Source organism: Paroedura picta, chromosome 16 (genome assembly GCF_049243985.1).
Source record: "Paroedura picta isolate Pp20150507F chromosome 16, Ppicta_v3.0, whole genome shotgun sequence".
Lineage (NCBI taxonomy): Eukaryota > Metazoa > Chordata > Lepidosauria > Squamata > Gekkonidae > Paroedura > Paroedura picta.
In genome coordinates, this window is record NC_135384.1 from 8314319 (window position 1) to 8329364 (window position 15046).

Here is a 15046-nt window from a genome sequence, read left to right on the forward strand (position 1 = left end):
TGGGCCTCTGTGGTGGTCTGAAGCAGCAGAACAGTTTGAGTCCAGTGGCATTGTTAAGACCAACAAGTAAAATAAAACTTTGCTGGTCTTAAAAAGTGCCACTGGACTCAAAACTTAGTTCTACAGAAAGAGATAGTTGGTGTGGAACAAGGAATGTTTTTTTCTGGAATCATAGAGTCAGAAGGGACCTCCAGGGTCACCTAGTCCAACCCCCTGCAGAATGCAGGAAATTCACAACTACCTGCCCACCTACAGTGACCCCAATTCTGTGCCCAGATGAGGCCCCTCCCCCAAACTAGAATTCCTGGCCAGAAGAAATTTAGCGTATGGGTGGATGGGGCTTGGCCACCTTCTTTAGGAGACCCCTTAACTGGCTGGGAGGCTATCTCCAATCTGGTTAAGTCCAGCGTTAAACTGGCAACAATTTCACAACTCCGGCCATTTTGACAATGAGGACTAGAATTTTGAAGCAGACGCAGAAACCAAAGCGCAGGAGTGACCAAAAACAAGGCTAAGACAGATGGTCAATCTACTCAGCAGCTGCTGGTAGAAACAGTCTAGAGAAGAAAGAATCCAAATACAGAAAATGAAGACTGAAAGGGAACAATGTACATCAGAGAGGCTGACGAAGCACCCCCAGAGTAGCAGAGCTGTGCCTCTAGGTCCAGCCTACCTTAATGTCCGTCTCACTGCGGACATCACAGACCTGGAAGTAACCTTCCCCGGGGCTTCCCGAATCTTGCAGCTCCTTCTGAATCGCTCTTCCCTTTTCTTCTGCAAGGGACAGAACGGAGGAGGTTGCAAGTGGAACAAAACCTCCGCGCTCACCTTTGGCTTATCCCTGAACCTTGCTTTCCGACTTTACCCAGGCCCTAAGCGTTCACAGCAGCCTTTGCCTGCATTTATTTTATTTTATTTATTTTGTTTATTTAGATTTCTATGCCATCCTTGGTTGTTTCCCTTATGGTAGGGGTTAGACTGTAAGCTCTGTGGGGGCAGGGACCTGCTTGCTTCCACGAACTGCACCAAGCCACGCTGAACTCCACAGAACAAATAAACACACAGACGGGGGGGGGGGGGGAATCAATGAGAGAAAACGAAACAGAAACCAAGAGAGAAGCGGGCAGACGAATCCAGGGACTTGCTCCTTTTTCTAGTAGGCCTAGCAATTAATCAGCTGCAGTTTCCCCCTCCAGCATCTCCTGGCTACCTTCAACCCTTTTCAGGTTTTTGGCTGGTCACCTGTCTCAGCCCTACCGTTCTTTTTCCAGGTGTGCGTGTGCTGCCCCCTACTGTCCAAACCTCATATTTCCTTTACATTAAACAATTTGATTGATTTGGGCGGGTAGCCGGGTTGGGCCAAAGCAGTCAAACAAAGCTTGAATTCAAGATCACTTTTAAGATCATGCACATTTTTATCCATGGTGTAAGTGTGCACATGTTCCCAGACACAATGAAAAAGGCTATGAATTAAGGGTCCCCTGAGTTACAGCTCATTTCCAGACAACAGAGGTCAAATCCCCTGCAGAAAATGGACAGTTAGAAGGGGAACGGTATTACATTATGCCCTACTGAAGACCCACCCCTCCCCAAATCCTTACCTCTGCAGGCTCCACCCCAAAGGCTCCAGGTTTCCCCCGGCCCAGAGCTGGCAACCCTACATAATGAAGAAGTTTACCAGATTCCTAACAGGAATAACAAGCTAAGTTGATAAGCTTATCTTTTGATTGGGTTCAAGTCTGGGGGGAAAACACAGTAAAGGAAATAAAAATGTCAAGATGAAGAGACGAATGGCTCGATACATTCCCAATTTTGGAACGGGGAGAGCCACTACGTTCCATCTGTCATCACCCAAGCCTGGAGGCCCTCCCCAGAGCTGAACCCAAACAGAAGATGACTTAACTTGTTATTCCTGTAAGGCCCTTGTATCTAGTAAACATCTTGGTTATGCTGTGTAGTGATTCATGGCCCACCCTCTGGCTCTAAGGGTAGGCTTGTCATTCCCAATTCACTGGGCCTGAAGAGGTGAATACAGATTTTGTTGGACTTAAAGGTGCCACTGGGCTCAAACCTTATTAGACAATTCGGATAGTCGGCGAACAGGTGGGAGAGAAGTTCTCTAGGCTTACCTTCAGATCCCGGGGCACAAAAGACCACTTTGGCTCCTTGGCGAACTGCAGGGAGGGAAAGAGGAAACAAACGCAAAAGAGAACTTAAAAATCTGGCTCACACATCTGAAAGGCCGGACAATTTGTTATATCTTTCAAAACACGCCCCCCCTCCCCTTTCGAACAAACTTATTTCATTCTATTTACATTCGTTGTAGCTCATTTTTCTCAAGGCACATGACATACAGTGAACCAGTACAATGGGATTTTAGAAATCTGAACCCAGCACAAAGAACCTGAGCACAGCACAAGTATACGTATAACACATTGAGCCAGGCGTGTCACACATACGGCCCATGGGCTGGAATCTGGTCATTGCTTTTATTGCCAGATGGCCAAAGTTTTGCATTATGTCACTGGATACTGCCCCAGTGCTATTGAGTAGTGGGTGATGGGAGTGGGAGGGTGGGCACCAGGGAGATACTTTAGGAAGAACTGCATCCAGCTTGGTGTAGTGGTTAGGAGTGCAGACTTCTAATCTGGCAAGCTGGGTTCGATTCTGCACATGCAGCCAGCTGAGTGACCTTGGGCTCGCCACGGCACTGATAAAACTGTTCTGACTGAGCAGTGATATCAGGGCTCTCTCAGCCTCACCCACCTCACAGGGGGGGTCTGTTGTGGGGAGAGGAAAGGGAAGGCAACCATAAGCCACTTTGAGACTCCTTCGGGTAGAGAAAAACAACATATAAGAACCAACTCTTCATCTTAATATTTAAAGCAGGCTTTCTTAATCAGGGCTTTGTGAAACCCTGCCATTTCTTGATGGCGCTGGAATGGTTTCCTGACTGGGTGGGAGGGAATCCATTTAAATTTGTTAAACATCCATCAGGTGATATGACCACATGGTCATGTCAACCCCCTCCCGCAGTGGTGGAGGGGAAGGGGATAGGTGCTGGGTGGGCATGCGCACAGCTCTGCTTCCCAACCTTATTCTGCACAATCACACCCCTTGTGGGGTTTCTGGAAGCCTGGAGAATGTATCAGCCAGCTCTGTTTGCAAAGTTAAAGTCCAGTTTGGAGGATCTCGGTAAGATGCTGACTTTGCAAAAGGAAGTGCTTTCACTGTACAGCAGAACCTGCGGTCTGGTTGATATTAAAAGCACTGTAAGGCTCATATAAGAAAACAAAACACAGAGGATTGTAGGAGATTTATTGAAAAGGGGGCAGCGACTGAGGAAAGGGGCTGAAAACACCTGTAAGTCCGGACCTCGTTCTAGCTATGATGTAAAAATAAAGGAACAATTTGGCTATATACACAGCCGCTTCTTGGTTTGGTGAGTCTCCAGGAGGGTCCTGGGAATCCCCTGGAATCAATTAATCAATCAATCATTCATTCGTATACCTCCCTCCCCGAAGGCTCAGGGCGGTTTACATGGAACAAGAAAAACAATACAGGTAACACCATTTCTCGAACAACAAGATGAATAACAACGACAATAACATAATAACAGCAACATTATGGAATGGTGGAACCACAAGGAACCTGAGCTCCATTCCCAGAGAGAAGGCCTGCTTTGGAAGGTGGTCTCCCAAGCATTACTTTCCACCAAGGTCCCTCCCTGCCCCAAATCCTGCCCACTCCCACCTCCACCCCCCAAAATCTCCAGATTATTTCCCAACCCTGAATTGGCAAGTGGCAACCCCAGGGCCCTCCCTGAGAGGAAAGGGAGCACGACTGCCTGGTGACCCTTGGACCGCTGGCCGGCAGGGCAGTAGCCAGAAGGTCCTTCCCCTCAAATCCAGAGGGGCCCTGAAGCACTAGAACAGGCAGGAATTTGGAATAATGCCTCTGATGAGTCTCGGGCAGGTCGCTGTGTTCGTCTGAAGCAGCAGAACACAGTCTGAGTCCAGAGGTGCCTGGAAGACCAACCGAGTTTGGGGGATGTTATTGTTATAGGATTTTATGCAATTGTGTTTTTATATATGTTGCAAACCGCCGCGAGCCAGTTCGCTGGGAGCGGCGGTCTAGAAATCAAATCAAATTATAAATAAATAAAATAAAACCACCAAGTTGGATTCCAGGTGGAAACTTCTACCTCGAATAAACCTGGGCTGATCTTGACGGTGCTCCTGCCTGTCCTAGTGCACCTTTCCCTCTGATCAGGAGGGTTAAGACCACCTTAAGCGGCCAGGAACCAGCTGCCCTGTCCAGTTTCTCCCAGTTTCTCCCAGCTGACCACAAAGGAGCCAGCGGGCCAAGGCAAAGGGGCTCCCCGGGCAAGGCGTGAACTCTCTCCGCGGCAATCCTCCCCAGTTCCTCCCCTCCCCTCACCAAATTCTCGCACGACGGCCAGGCCGATGCCGCTGGTGCCCCCCGTCACGACCACCACCTTGCCCGGGTAGCGGAGCCCGGCTGCCATCTCCACCGCTCGCCCTCGGGGACCGACGCACAGCTGATCGCTGGCAGGGAAGCCCGGGGACCCCCTCCCGCGTCACGTGGTTTGCCCCCACCCCGCAGCATGCTGGGAGATGTAGTCCTGGAGTTGGCCCGGGGCTGTGGTCAAACTTCTGCTTTGGGACGCTCAGACTTTTTTTCCCCTCTCGGAAATCTTGCCGGGAGCTGGCATCTGGGCAAAGTCTTTACTAGCTGCTGGATGGCTTGCTGCTCTGGGGAAGGGTGCATGCACAGGAAAGCTCATTCCTCGGAGCAAACTGGGTGGGCCTTAACGGTGCCTCTGGACTTGGGAGAGTCAAGAGTTAACTAGATCTAAGGACTGGAGAGAAACTCTGCCCTCCGAGTTTGTTCTTTCCCCCAAACTTTCACTTCCGATGTTTGTCGGAGTTGGGTTGCAATGAGGAAGTCGTGTTTTGCAACCCTTGTGAGCGCATAGATTTAATGTGCAAAAGCGCTTTCCCTTCACCGTGAAGCAACCCCACTTTGCAGTTCTGGAGGGCTCATTTCCAAAAGGGCGCGGACAAAACGGAGAGGACGCAAAGGAGAGCCACGAGGAGGATCCGGAGGCTGGAGACCAAGTCCTCGGAGGAAAGCCTTGAGAGTCACGACATGTTGAGTCCAATCTTAAAGGTGCTGTTGGACTCAACGTTTTGTGGTGCAACTTCAGACCACTCGGATTTGGGCATGTTCAGCTTGGAGACAAGGACATGACTGCTGTCTTCCAGCATTTGAAAACATTGGTTGTTTTGTCTCTGTAGAGACCTCTTGAGGTCCAAGGCAGGATCCTAGCTTGCAATGAAATTGACCAATACCCGGCTAGATCCCACCTGCCAAATCCAGTCAATTTAAACTGAAACTGACCAAGAGCGTCCAATGGCAGGAAGATCCACTGCTGGCTTGTAGATATAAATTGGGAGTTTCTGGGGGTGGGTGGGTTCTGGTCCATTCTTCCTGTAACATGAGCCCTGCTGAAAACTCATTTTCACATATTAAAACCAAATGTCAACAACACATTAGCGGCCCTGCTTTTCGTGGAAATGCCTCCTTATTGAATGATGGGACTTGGGATAAGAACAGGCAATGGTGTGAGTCAAGAGGAATTAATCAAAAATTAAACAGAAAACATCAACATGAAATGTTTTATGAATGTCAGCAATTTCGTGATCTTGTTATGCACATGATAAACTAATTAGAGAAGGGAAAATCCAGGGCTTCGCTCCTGCTTATGCTATCATCACCTGGCCCAGGTGAGCCGAATCCAGGGTGGGGCAAGCATTTTTCATTCTGCCAAAGCTTCTGTCCCTTCGGTGTCACAGTTGCTCACCATGGAGATGCAGAGACCGGGACAGGTAGATCTGCTGAAGTTCTACGTGCCCCTCAGACATTGCAAGACTGGAAATTTGGGAAGCAAGGTAACCAACAGACCTGGGGAGCATGTCCTGTCCCTTTGATAGAGGCTTCATGTGTGGAAATGCACAACTGAAGCTGTTCATGGCATGGATGTGACTCATACCCCCCTCCTCCTGCTATTAGACAAGGAGCCAACTGATAGCTAGAGACCCGTCTGAAAAGTCGCAACTCTACCTGCAGAATAAAACAGGTGAGTCTTCTTTAAAGATTCTGCATATCTTAGAGGGATGGTTTTTTTTAATCCTGTCTTTTCGGGGGGTGGGGAGCTGAAGGTGACCTTTTGTGTTCACAAAGGAGTATTGCTCTTCTAGTCACATTCTCTAAATTGCACCAATATTAATTTTGGAACGAGAAAACAACTGAAGACGCATTCCGGGCAAGAAAACCTTACAGCCTAACAAAGCGGAGCGTCTTCAGAGCCACCTCCCCCGAGACCACAAACCTGCCTGTCAACTCAGGTTGCTTAATAAAGCCCTTCTTTTGAAGCTCTTGCTGTAGAGAACGAAGAAGCAGGTCACATATAACCAGAAGGCCTTTTTATTGGCAGCACTGTTACGATGCGATAAGAAGTACACAGGGGAGTGAGTGCCTGTGTTTGAGATCTTTGAGGCTGTTGAGTACAAGCATGTTATAAATGCAGGGATTCCCAACCAGGGGTCTAGGAGAACTCTGGAGGGGGGTCCGTGGTCTTTCCCATCCTGACTTAAGCTAGGGGACTTGCTGCTTCTGTTGCTCCTCCTCCCGACTCGTGGTTTCTCCTCCTGGAAGGGGGCGGAGCCTGTACACCTACTCCCGGCTTTAACCCTCTCCTGTCTCTTCCCCCTCAGTCCTCCTTGAGCCTGCCTATTAGCATCAGTGGTGATGTCACTTCCGGGGGCACGGCAGGGAGGCGAGGACAGATGACATCACTTCCTGGGTTCCTCAAAGCCTGAAAAAATATTTCAGGGGCTCCTCCCCGGTCAAAAGATTGTCAAAGGCTACTCAAATGAGATACCCCCAAAGACATGCAAATAATCAACGTTAGTTATGGAGAAGATATATTTTAACATGTGCAGCACATGCGACAGGCCCCGTGCTTCCAGAACACTGAAGCTTCTAGAAAGCCTCCCCAGTCGTAGTCTTCTTCTCCCAGTCCAACCATGACCAGCCCTCGTGCTCCATAACCTGCCAAGGTGACAGTCAGCAAACTAGCTCCGTACCTCCTCCTCCTCCTCCTCCCAGTGGTTGTCTTGCTCAACCCAGCCGTTCATATTTCCAAATTCAGCAGTTCTGTCGCAGTTTATATGCCCAACCTCTACAAAGATTTTACTCATTCGGAGAAACAAAGGCCTACAGCTATCATGGCAGCTTTACTGCGTTACCCGGGCAAAGTGGTGATCGTGACCGGGGGCACCTCAGGCATCGGTCTGGCCACTGTGAGAGAATTTGGTAAGAAGGGAGAGAAGCGGGTATGGAGGAGTGGGCAGTTTATGCCAACAGGGGCTGGGGTTGAACCTTGCAGGAAGACTTTGAAAGTTCTGTTCCCTGTTAGGTTTGCCAGGTTCCCGATGACCACTAATTGGGAGGGGGGGCGGCAACCTCCAGGTTGGGAAACTCCCAAGAGATTTGGGGATGGATCTTGGGGAGACCTCAGTGGGCTACAAGACCATAGTGCCTAAAACAAGTATTGAGGCACTGGGATACCAAGGTGGCCAATAAAATATCCAAAATAGACATCTGTGGAGTCTTCAGTCTTCTGTTCTTTCTTTCTTTCTTTCTTTCTTTCTTTCTTTCTTTCTTTCTTTCTTTCTTTCTTTCTTTCTTTCTTTCTTTCTTTCTTTCTTTCTTTCTTTCTTTCTTTCTTTCTTTCTTTCTTTCTTTCGATTTCTATACCGCCCATTTCTTTGCAGCTCTGGGCGGTTTTATATTCTTTTATATTCAAAACAGTCCCAACGTGTTTCGCCCACTAGCTTTGTCAAGGGACATGAATTTTATTGTTTTCAGACCAACTTCACTTTTGTAAATATATCTCTCAAACAGAGTGCAAGCCCGCTATAACAAGATCTCCATAGAAGTCTGTTTTGGATATTTTATTTGCCACCTTGGTATCCCAGTGCCTCAGTTCTTGTTTTGTATCTGATCCTTCACTGGGTCCCACCCCTCTCTATTTATTGCTTTTGCACCCTCCAAAGCAGCCACGTTCTCCAGGGGAGCCGATCTCTGTAGTCTGTAACTCCTGGTGCCCCCTGGAGGTTGGTATCCCTGCTCCTTACAGCTCTAATCTGGGGGAAATTAGCAGGGAGGGAAATGTGTCCTTTACACACTCAGAGGCATTTTAGTCTGACCAAAAATGGAGGAAAGGGCAGGAAGGGAGCCTTTTCAACCAGTCAATAAGCCCTGATAGGTCCATCTCGCCTTTGTTTCTCTCCTTGCCTTCCAGTTCGCCAAGGAGCTAACGTGGTCTTCTGTTCGAGAGCATGTGGAGGTGAGTCTATAGCAGTCCTCCTTGCCTGACCATGACAGGGTCCCCTTGGCCGTTAATAAAAATTAGAAGACTGGTCAAAGTGGCATTCCCCATCTTCTGCTCCAGTCCTTCCAGAGGGAGAACACAGGTAAGAAGCTGAAGTTATGCTTTGAGGAGAGTGTTGGCAAACACCCCCAGAGAAAGAAGATGATGGGAAACAGGATCAACAGCCACTGCACGGGATCTGTCTACTTGCCTGTCATCAAATTCTTATTTAATCTGCAGGCTCTTTAGCCTGCCGTTCTCCCCACGGAGAAGACCACCAACGGAGAAGGACAGCAATGTCCAGTGCATTTAGTCCACACGCTGGTGTGTGCTCTTAGAATTTGGGCACAGTTGGAAAGGAAGACGGTGGAGAAATCAGGCTATGGCTGCCCCAAACAGGTTGGTCTAGAAGGTTTCTTTGGCTGACCGCTCTCCTCTTCTACCCCCTTGCAGCGGAAAAGGGACAAACGATCCAGAGGGAGCTGCAGGCTTCGGGGTGTCCTGGGGACGCTTGCTACCAAGTCTGTGATGTTCGCAGGGAGTCAGACATTAAGGTAAGCAAAAACTGGGGGGAAGGGGAAGGTAGTGCTTCACTGGGGTTCTTCTTCAGCATCTCCACAAAATGTTCCTTTGTCTCTGGACGAAAGGTGGATAATGGTTGGATCCATTATCCAGGGTGGATAATGGTTCAACACCTTTCCTCTTTTATCATTCCCAGCAAGCCATGGTTGATTTGTGGTAATCTCAAAGGGGTTTGAAAGCAAGGGACTAAGAGGTGGTTTGCCATGGCCTACCTCTTCAAGAGCCAGCTTGGTGTAGCGGTTAGGAGGGTGGACTTTTAATCTGGCGAGCCGGGATTGATTCCCCACTCCCCGACGTGCAGCCAGCTGGGTGACCTTGGGCTCGCCACAGCACTGAGAAAGCTCTTCGGACCAAGCAGTATTATCAGGGCTCTCTCAGCCTCACCCGCCTCACAGGGTGTCTGTTGTGGGGAGAGGAAAGGGAAGGAGAATGTAAGCCGCTTTGAGACTCCTTCGGGTAGAGAAAAAAGCAGCATATTTGAACCAACACTTCTCCTACCTCTGTATTGGCCCTGTTTGTTGGCCCTGTGCTTTGATCAGCTCAGGCTGGCTGGGTTCTCCGGATCAGGGCCCTTCCTTTATACAACAGCATTATTTTCAATAACAATCATAAAGCAAAGCAAACAATCATAATCAACAAAGAATAGATTCAGGGGATTAGCCAAGTTGGTCTGAAGCAGACATTGGCATTCCATTCACCAAACCAAACGCCAAGAAAAGACACTGGTATTTTTTTGCAGTATTTCTAAGCCAAAAACAGATTCTATTTCTGGCCAGCTGGTGGTAATCTTTTACCACAAAAAGATGAATGGACAGCTGGAAAACTGATTCCTAGTATTCCAGTTCAGTTCAGACATCACTTCATCCAGGGGTGTGTTCCTGGGGCATGCTTGCAGCGCTGGAACTGCAGGATTCTCGAGTCTGTTGTTGCCCTAGATCTCCATCCCTGTTCCCACAGAGGTTGATTCAGTTCACGCTAGAGTGTTACGGATGCCTGGACTGTCTGGTGAACAATGCTGGAATCGGTGAGCGTATTTCAGATTTCGGGGGTCCGAGAGGAACGCCTGGGATGCCTGCGTCTGGGCGTGAATCAACCTTGTTTATTCAAAAGCCAGAATGTACTTGTGTAATAAAAGCTGGGAGGAATGATAGCTTTGCAGGAGGCTGTTTACAAAACAACGAAATAAATTATAATTGCTTAATAACCCAGCATACACAGATGACGCTCTTGAGGCCTGTTTCCCTGAGGCTCTGTGTCTCTCGCAGTAAGCACTTCTAAAGTTTGTAATTTAGGGAGGAATCCTTAAACGGTGGAGTCTGATGTTTGGGAGTGTAGCGATGGTTGCTAGTTAATTGGAAGCTGACAGATTATTTTAGAAGAAGAAGAAGAAGAAGAAGAAGAAGAAGAAGAAGAAGAAGAAGAAGAAGAGTTGGTTCTTATATGCTGCTTTTCCCTACCCGAAGGAGGCTCAAAGCGGCTTACAATCCCCTTCCCTTTCCTCTCCCCACAACAGACGCCCTGTGGGGTGGGTGAGGCTGAGAGAGCCCTGAGATTACTGAAGAAGAAGAAGAAGAAGAAGAAGAGAAAAAGAAGAAGAAGAGAAAAAGAAGAAGAAGAAGAAGAAGAAGAAGAGAAAAAGAAGAAGAAGAAGAGAAAAAGAAGAAGAAGAAGAAGAGAAAAAGAAGAAGAAGAAGAAGAAGAAGAAGAAGAAGAAGAGTTGGTTCTTATATGCCGTTTTTCCCTACCCGAAGGAGGCTCAAAGCGGCTTACAGTCGCCTTCTATTTCCTCTCCCCACAACAGATGCCCTGTGGGGTGGGTGAGGCTGAGAGAGCGCTGATATCACTGCCCGGTCAGAACAGTTTTATCAGAGCCATGGCAAGCCCAAGGTCACCCAGCTGGGGGTAAGCGATTCAGAGGGAGCTGCAGGCTTCTTGGTGCCCCCTGGATGCTTACTTCCAGGTCTGTGATGTCCGCAAGGAGTCAGACATCAAGGTAGGTTAAAACTGGGTAAAGAGTGGTGCTTCTTCTTTAGCTCAATCAGGCTGGAGGTGTTATAGCAGAGTGTCCATGCAGAAGTCAGGACACTAAACTGATTAAGAGTAAAAAAAAGAAAAAAAGAAAAGAGATGTATTTGTGGAACTAACAAAGTGGATCGTAAACAGAAGCTATAAAGCTAGCTGCCTTGCTAAGGGAAGGAAAGCCTTAGAATACCATTCTGCAGATCAACATTAAAAAGGTTCTTTAGAAAGAAGATACTTGCTTCTACTGTTCTCTCTAGCTAGAACTTGCTCCCCCCTGCAGGATATTTTCCCCATTCCTTGGTACCCAAGACATTAATATATTCCAACAGGAGGCAGCTCATGGTCCAAAGAACCTCAGCAGTCAAATGTCCCCCCAGGTAGGATAAGGCCTTCCCCCAAAACAACATAGGAACCCTCTTCTTTGGTTGCTTCTCTCCTCTCTCCCCACAGTCTCCTTTGCTTCCTGACATGCTCCCAACTCCTGGAATAGTTGTAGCCCCGAGTAGGTAATGGGCATTTGCAGCTCTGGAATTTACATTGTTATCCATGCCCTGCCTGAGATGTCTGTTTGCCTTTGTTCCTGCAGAGGCTGATTTTGGTAACTGTAGAGCGCTACGGATGCCTGGACTGCCTGGTGAACAATGCTGGAACTGGTAAGCAACATTCAATTTTTTCGGGACTTGGGAAGGATCTCAGGATGTTTCTGTCAGGATGTGAGGGTGTTTCCTGTATATTCAAGAGCCGGAACAGACTTCTTCAATAAGAGTTTCAAGGAGGTATAATTATCCAGGTAGCTCTTTAAGATGAAATGAAAAAAATTATCGTTGCCTATTGACGCAAGTTTTTATTCATTACTAATGCAAACAGACACTTATGGCAGTAATCATACACATGCATACAACCAAATTCCAGCAATGTCACAAGAAATTGTAATAAGTCAATGAGCATGTCTTTTTGCACTCTAAAAAGAAATATTCTCTAATATTTAGTAAACAAATTAGGTCCCACAGAGTTACACCTACTACTCCTTTGACAGTATGTGAATTTAGATAATAGTGAAATGAGCTAAATCTCATTGGTCATTCTTATTTTTCTGAGTTTATGGCAATAATCGTTCTTGCTGTTGTAAATAAACTTAGTATTAATTCCAAATGTGAATCATCAACATAACCTCTTAAAAAAAAAAACAGAATAATTAATTTTGGTTCAAATGTCTAGGAACAGCTTTCCCCCAAAACTAACCGCAATCATGTGGTCATAATTTGCAAATATAATAAATATAAATAAATAAAATCCTTTCCCCATTTTCTAGTACATCTCAGTGGACTACTGTCCATATTAATTAGCCAAGAATTCAACAAAGCAATCGCACCTCTGATAACAGTAATGCAAAACATGTTTTAGGTTTTACACCTTCATATTTCATTAAAAGTACGTGTACAAAATATCTTCTTTGGGGAAGAAAATGAAATAATGGGGGCTTTATCCCCCCCATCTTTATAACAAATTCTTCCTATGATAATATATATTGACTTATAGTTAATACCTCTCCAGTATCCAAGTTATTATTTCCCCAGATTCGGAGATGGATCTAAATTAGATAGATCTTGTATCTGTTCATTAAATATCCTCCACCCAGTGATAAACCAGGATTAAAACTACCCTTTAACTTATACCGAGTATTGGTATAAGTTGCCAGTATTGAATATAGAATGGCGTCATCCCAAGTCAATTTTCTATTAGCATACCAAAGTGGCCCTTTCCATTTTAAACCACCTTTAAGAAACGTTTTGAAATATTCATTTTCTTTGTCACATCTGTACCATTCTGCCATTTCAGCCAGCCTGCCTTATAATATGCAGTAATACGAGCTGCCCCCAGTCCTCGTCTAACTCCTGATCTTTTTAATAGTCACCCTAGGATGTTCTCCTAACCAAATGAATTCTTTCGATACACAACAAGCTTACGAAACTCCCTCCCCCAAGGCCCTCCAGTTCTGCCTAAAGGAAGCGATTCTTCATCTAAATAGTAATTAAGTAATGGACCCAGCTGTCCCAGGATGGCCTCTAGCTTAATTGCAGGTTTAGAAGGAATCATGGCGAATGGGTCCACCAGTACCAATTAGCTACAATTGGGAAAGGAAACCACCATATCTAGGGGCCTCTGAGGTAAGAAGATTTAACAGGGTTACCAATACCAACTTTGGGTTAGGGAATTCCTGGAGATTTGGCACCAGGGAGAGCAGCATTTGGGGAGGAGAGGGGCCTTAGTGAGCTATAATGGCTGAGACCCCAACTTCCAAAGCTGGCATTTCTACAGATCTTTGCAGCCCGGGAGATTCCGGGACCTTGGGACGGACCCAGTAGGGCTACTCTCACTTCCAGACGATCTGATGATTACGCGTGACTTGTGGTCGCGCTCCAAACATTACAGTTTCACCAACAAAACAAGTGTGAAGCCCATCATCGTGTTCCAGGGGATGGGGCTCTCTTGCGGGTTGTTCTTTTTGCCTCTGTGAAACCCACCGCCACGCTGAATCCTCTCGCAAACAGGTTATATAAAAGCGACCGATGACACGATGGCCCAAGAGTTCCGTGACCTCATGGAGCTCAACACCGTGAGCTGTTTCTTAGCGTCCAAGGTGAGCATTTCTAACATCTAAGGAGCTTCTGCTCCAAGGGCAGCTGGCTTCTTCTGGGATTGAAAGTCCCTTCCCAAAAACTCAGAGGTCCTCAGAGGTATCGGGCCGTATCTGTGTCCATCAGTCCTCGCCTGCCCAAATCAGAACAATGGGAATGAATCATGGCTCCACAGCTGAAAACCAGCATTGCAGAAAAGGGAGTTCATCTCTGCTATCTCCGGTTGTGAGGATTTCTGCAAGCCATGCTTGGAAGGATCTCTGCCAGCAGTTTCATAAGCTTCTGTTTTGAGGTCAGACTCACTGTTTCTATTCCTTATTTGTTGCTTGCTTACAGTATGCGCTGCCCTACTTAAGGGAAACAAAAGGAAACATCATCAACATGGCTAGCCTTAGCGGTGTCATCGGGATGAAGCATGCTGTGTCGTATTCCGCAAGCAAGGTAATCCTGACCCAAGGCTGGGTTTTTTTGGAATGTTTCTAGTCTTGAGCCTTTAATAGCAGCTTGACTGGCAGGTGACGGGATGGAGACAGCCAGGGATACGGAACTGTTTCTATTCTCTGTGCTTTGAGAAACTGCTCCGGCGGGATCTTGTAAATCATGTTGCTCCTAAAGCCACAGGAGGAGGTCAGGCTGTTTTGTTTTTTCTGATCGGTTGTCAATTGGAAATGCAGATTCTAAAACCAGCTTGTAGCCATTAAAGATTTTACATATCACTTCTTCTCATCAGAATGAGAAAAAAGCTCACTTTAGCCTCAAAGGCAGATACAGCCTGAAGCTTTCACCCTTATGAGAGAACCCCAAGTAAGACCTTCAGTAGAGGCTTCATAGAGGTTAGTTTCAAGGGATCGAACTAGGATATCCGGGTCCAAATGGATCCCTTGAGGAATGTGCCCCTCTGCCCGTTTCTCTTGTCCGGAGGGAAAAGATCTGTTGGGTGGATGGTGACAACTCAGGTGCTGGAGGTCAACCTTCAGAGGTGAGAAGGTCTGGCCCATCACCCTTGGTCCTGTCTTCACTAGGGATGCCAAGATCAAGACTAGACAACTGTAAGGTACCAAGGGTGGCCAACAGGCCCTGAGAAGAAATGGCTTATCCTTTAATAGAAATGGATGGATAATAATGGTTTATTGTAGGCAATATTTATGTCAATGACCAAAATATGTCTCATCTTAATGCACATTGGACTGTAAGAGAAGGTCTGGTCAGTTGGCAACCCTGCTCATTGTGCATTTCTCTTGCAGGGCGCTGTGATTGCCATGACCAAAGCCATGGCCATAGACGAGAGCAAGTACGGAGTTCGAGTCAACAGGTAAAAGTGACGATGATCCGTAAAGAACTC

General features: G+C 47.0%; 2 protein-coding genes across 4 annotated transcripts in view; one reads left to right on the forward strand and one right to left on the reverse strand.

Moving 5' to 3' along the window:
- The window catches only part of LOC143826706 (L-fucose dehydrogenase-like), a 9442-nt gene extending 4834 nt beyond the window's left edge, over nucleotides 1-4608 (reverse strand). Inside the window, exons 1-3 of the mRNA XM_077315611.1 lie at nucleotides 4441-4608; nucleotides 2130-2174; nucleotides 674-774 (exon numbers count right to left, since the gene is read on the reverse strand). Coding sequence (XP_077171726.1) covers nucleotides 674-774; nucleotides 2130-2174; nucleotides 4441-4528 — 234 coding nt within the window. The 5' untranslated portion in view covers nucleotides 4529-4608. The remainder of the gene's footprint in view (nucleotides 1-673; nucleotides 775-2129; nucleotides 2175-4440) is intronic.
- LOC143826705 (L-fucose dehydrogenase-like) overlaps nucleotides 1-15046 on the forward strand; it is a 32721-nt gene that overhangs the window by 14495 nt on the left and 3180 nt on the right. Inside the window, exons 1-7 of one of the 3 annotated variants that reach the window (XM_077315607.1) lie at nucleotides 6192-7401; nucleotides 8393-8437; nucleotides 8915-9015; nucleotides 11652-11718; nucleotides 13618-13706; nucleotides 14041-14145; nucleotides 14949-15016. In XM_077315607.1, coding sequence (XP_077171722.1) covers nucleotides 7257-7401; nucleotides 8393-8437; nucleotides 8915-9015; nucleotides 11652-11718; nucleotides 13618-13706; nucleotides 14041-14145; nucleotides 14949-15016 — 620 coding nt within the window. In that variant the 5' untranslated portion in view covers nucleotides 6192-7256. Of the gene's footprint in view, nucleotides 1-6191; nucleotides 7402-8392; nucleotides 8438-8914; nucleotides 9016-11651; nucleotides 11719-13617; nucleotides 13707-14040; nucleotides 14146-14948; nucleotides 15017-15046 lie in introns of those variants that run through there. The other 2 variants (XM_077315608.1, XM_077315609.1) reach the window with 2 other exon arrangements.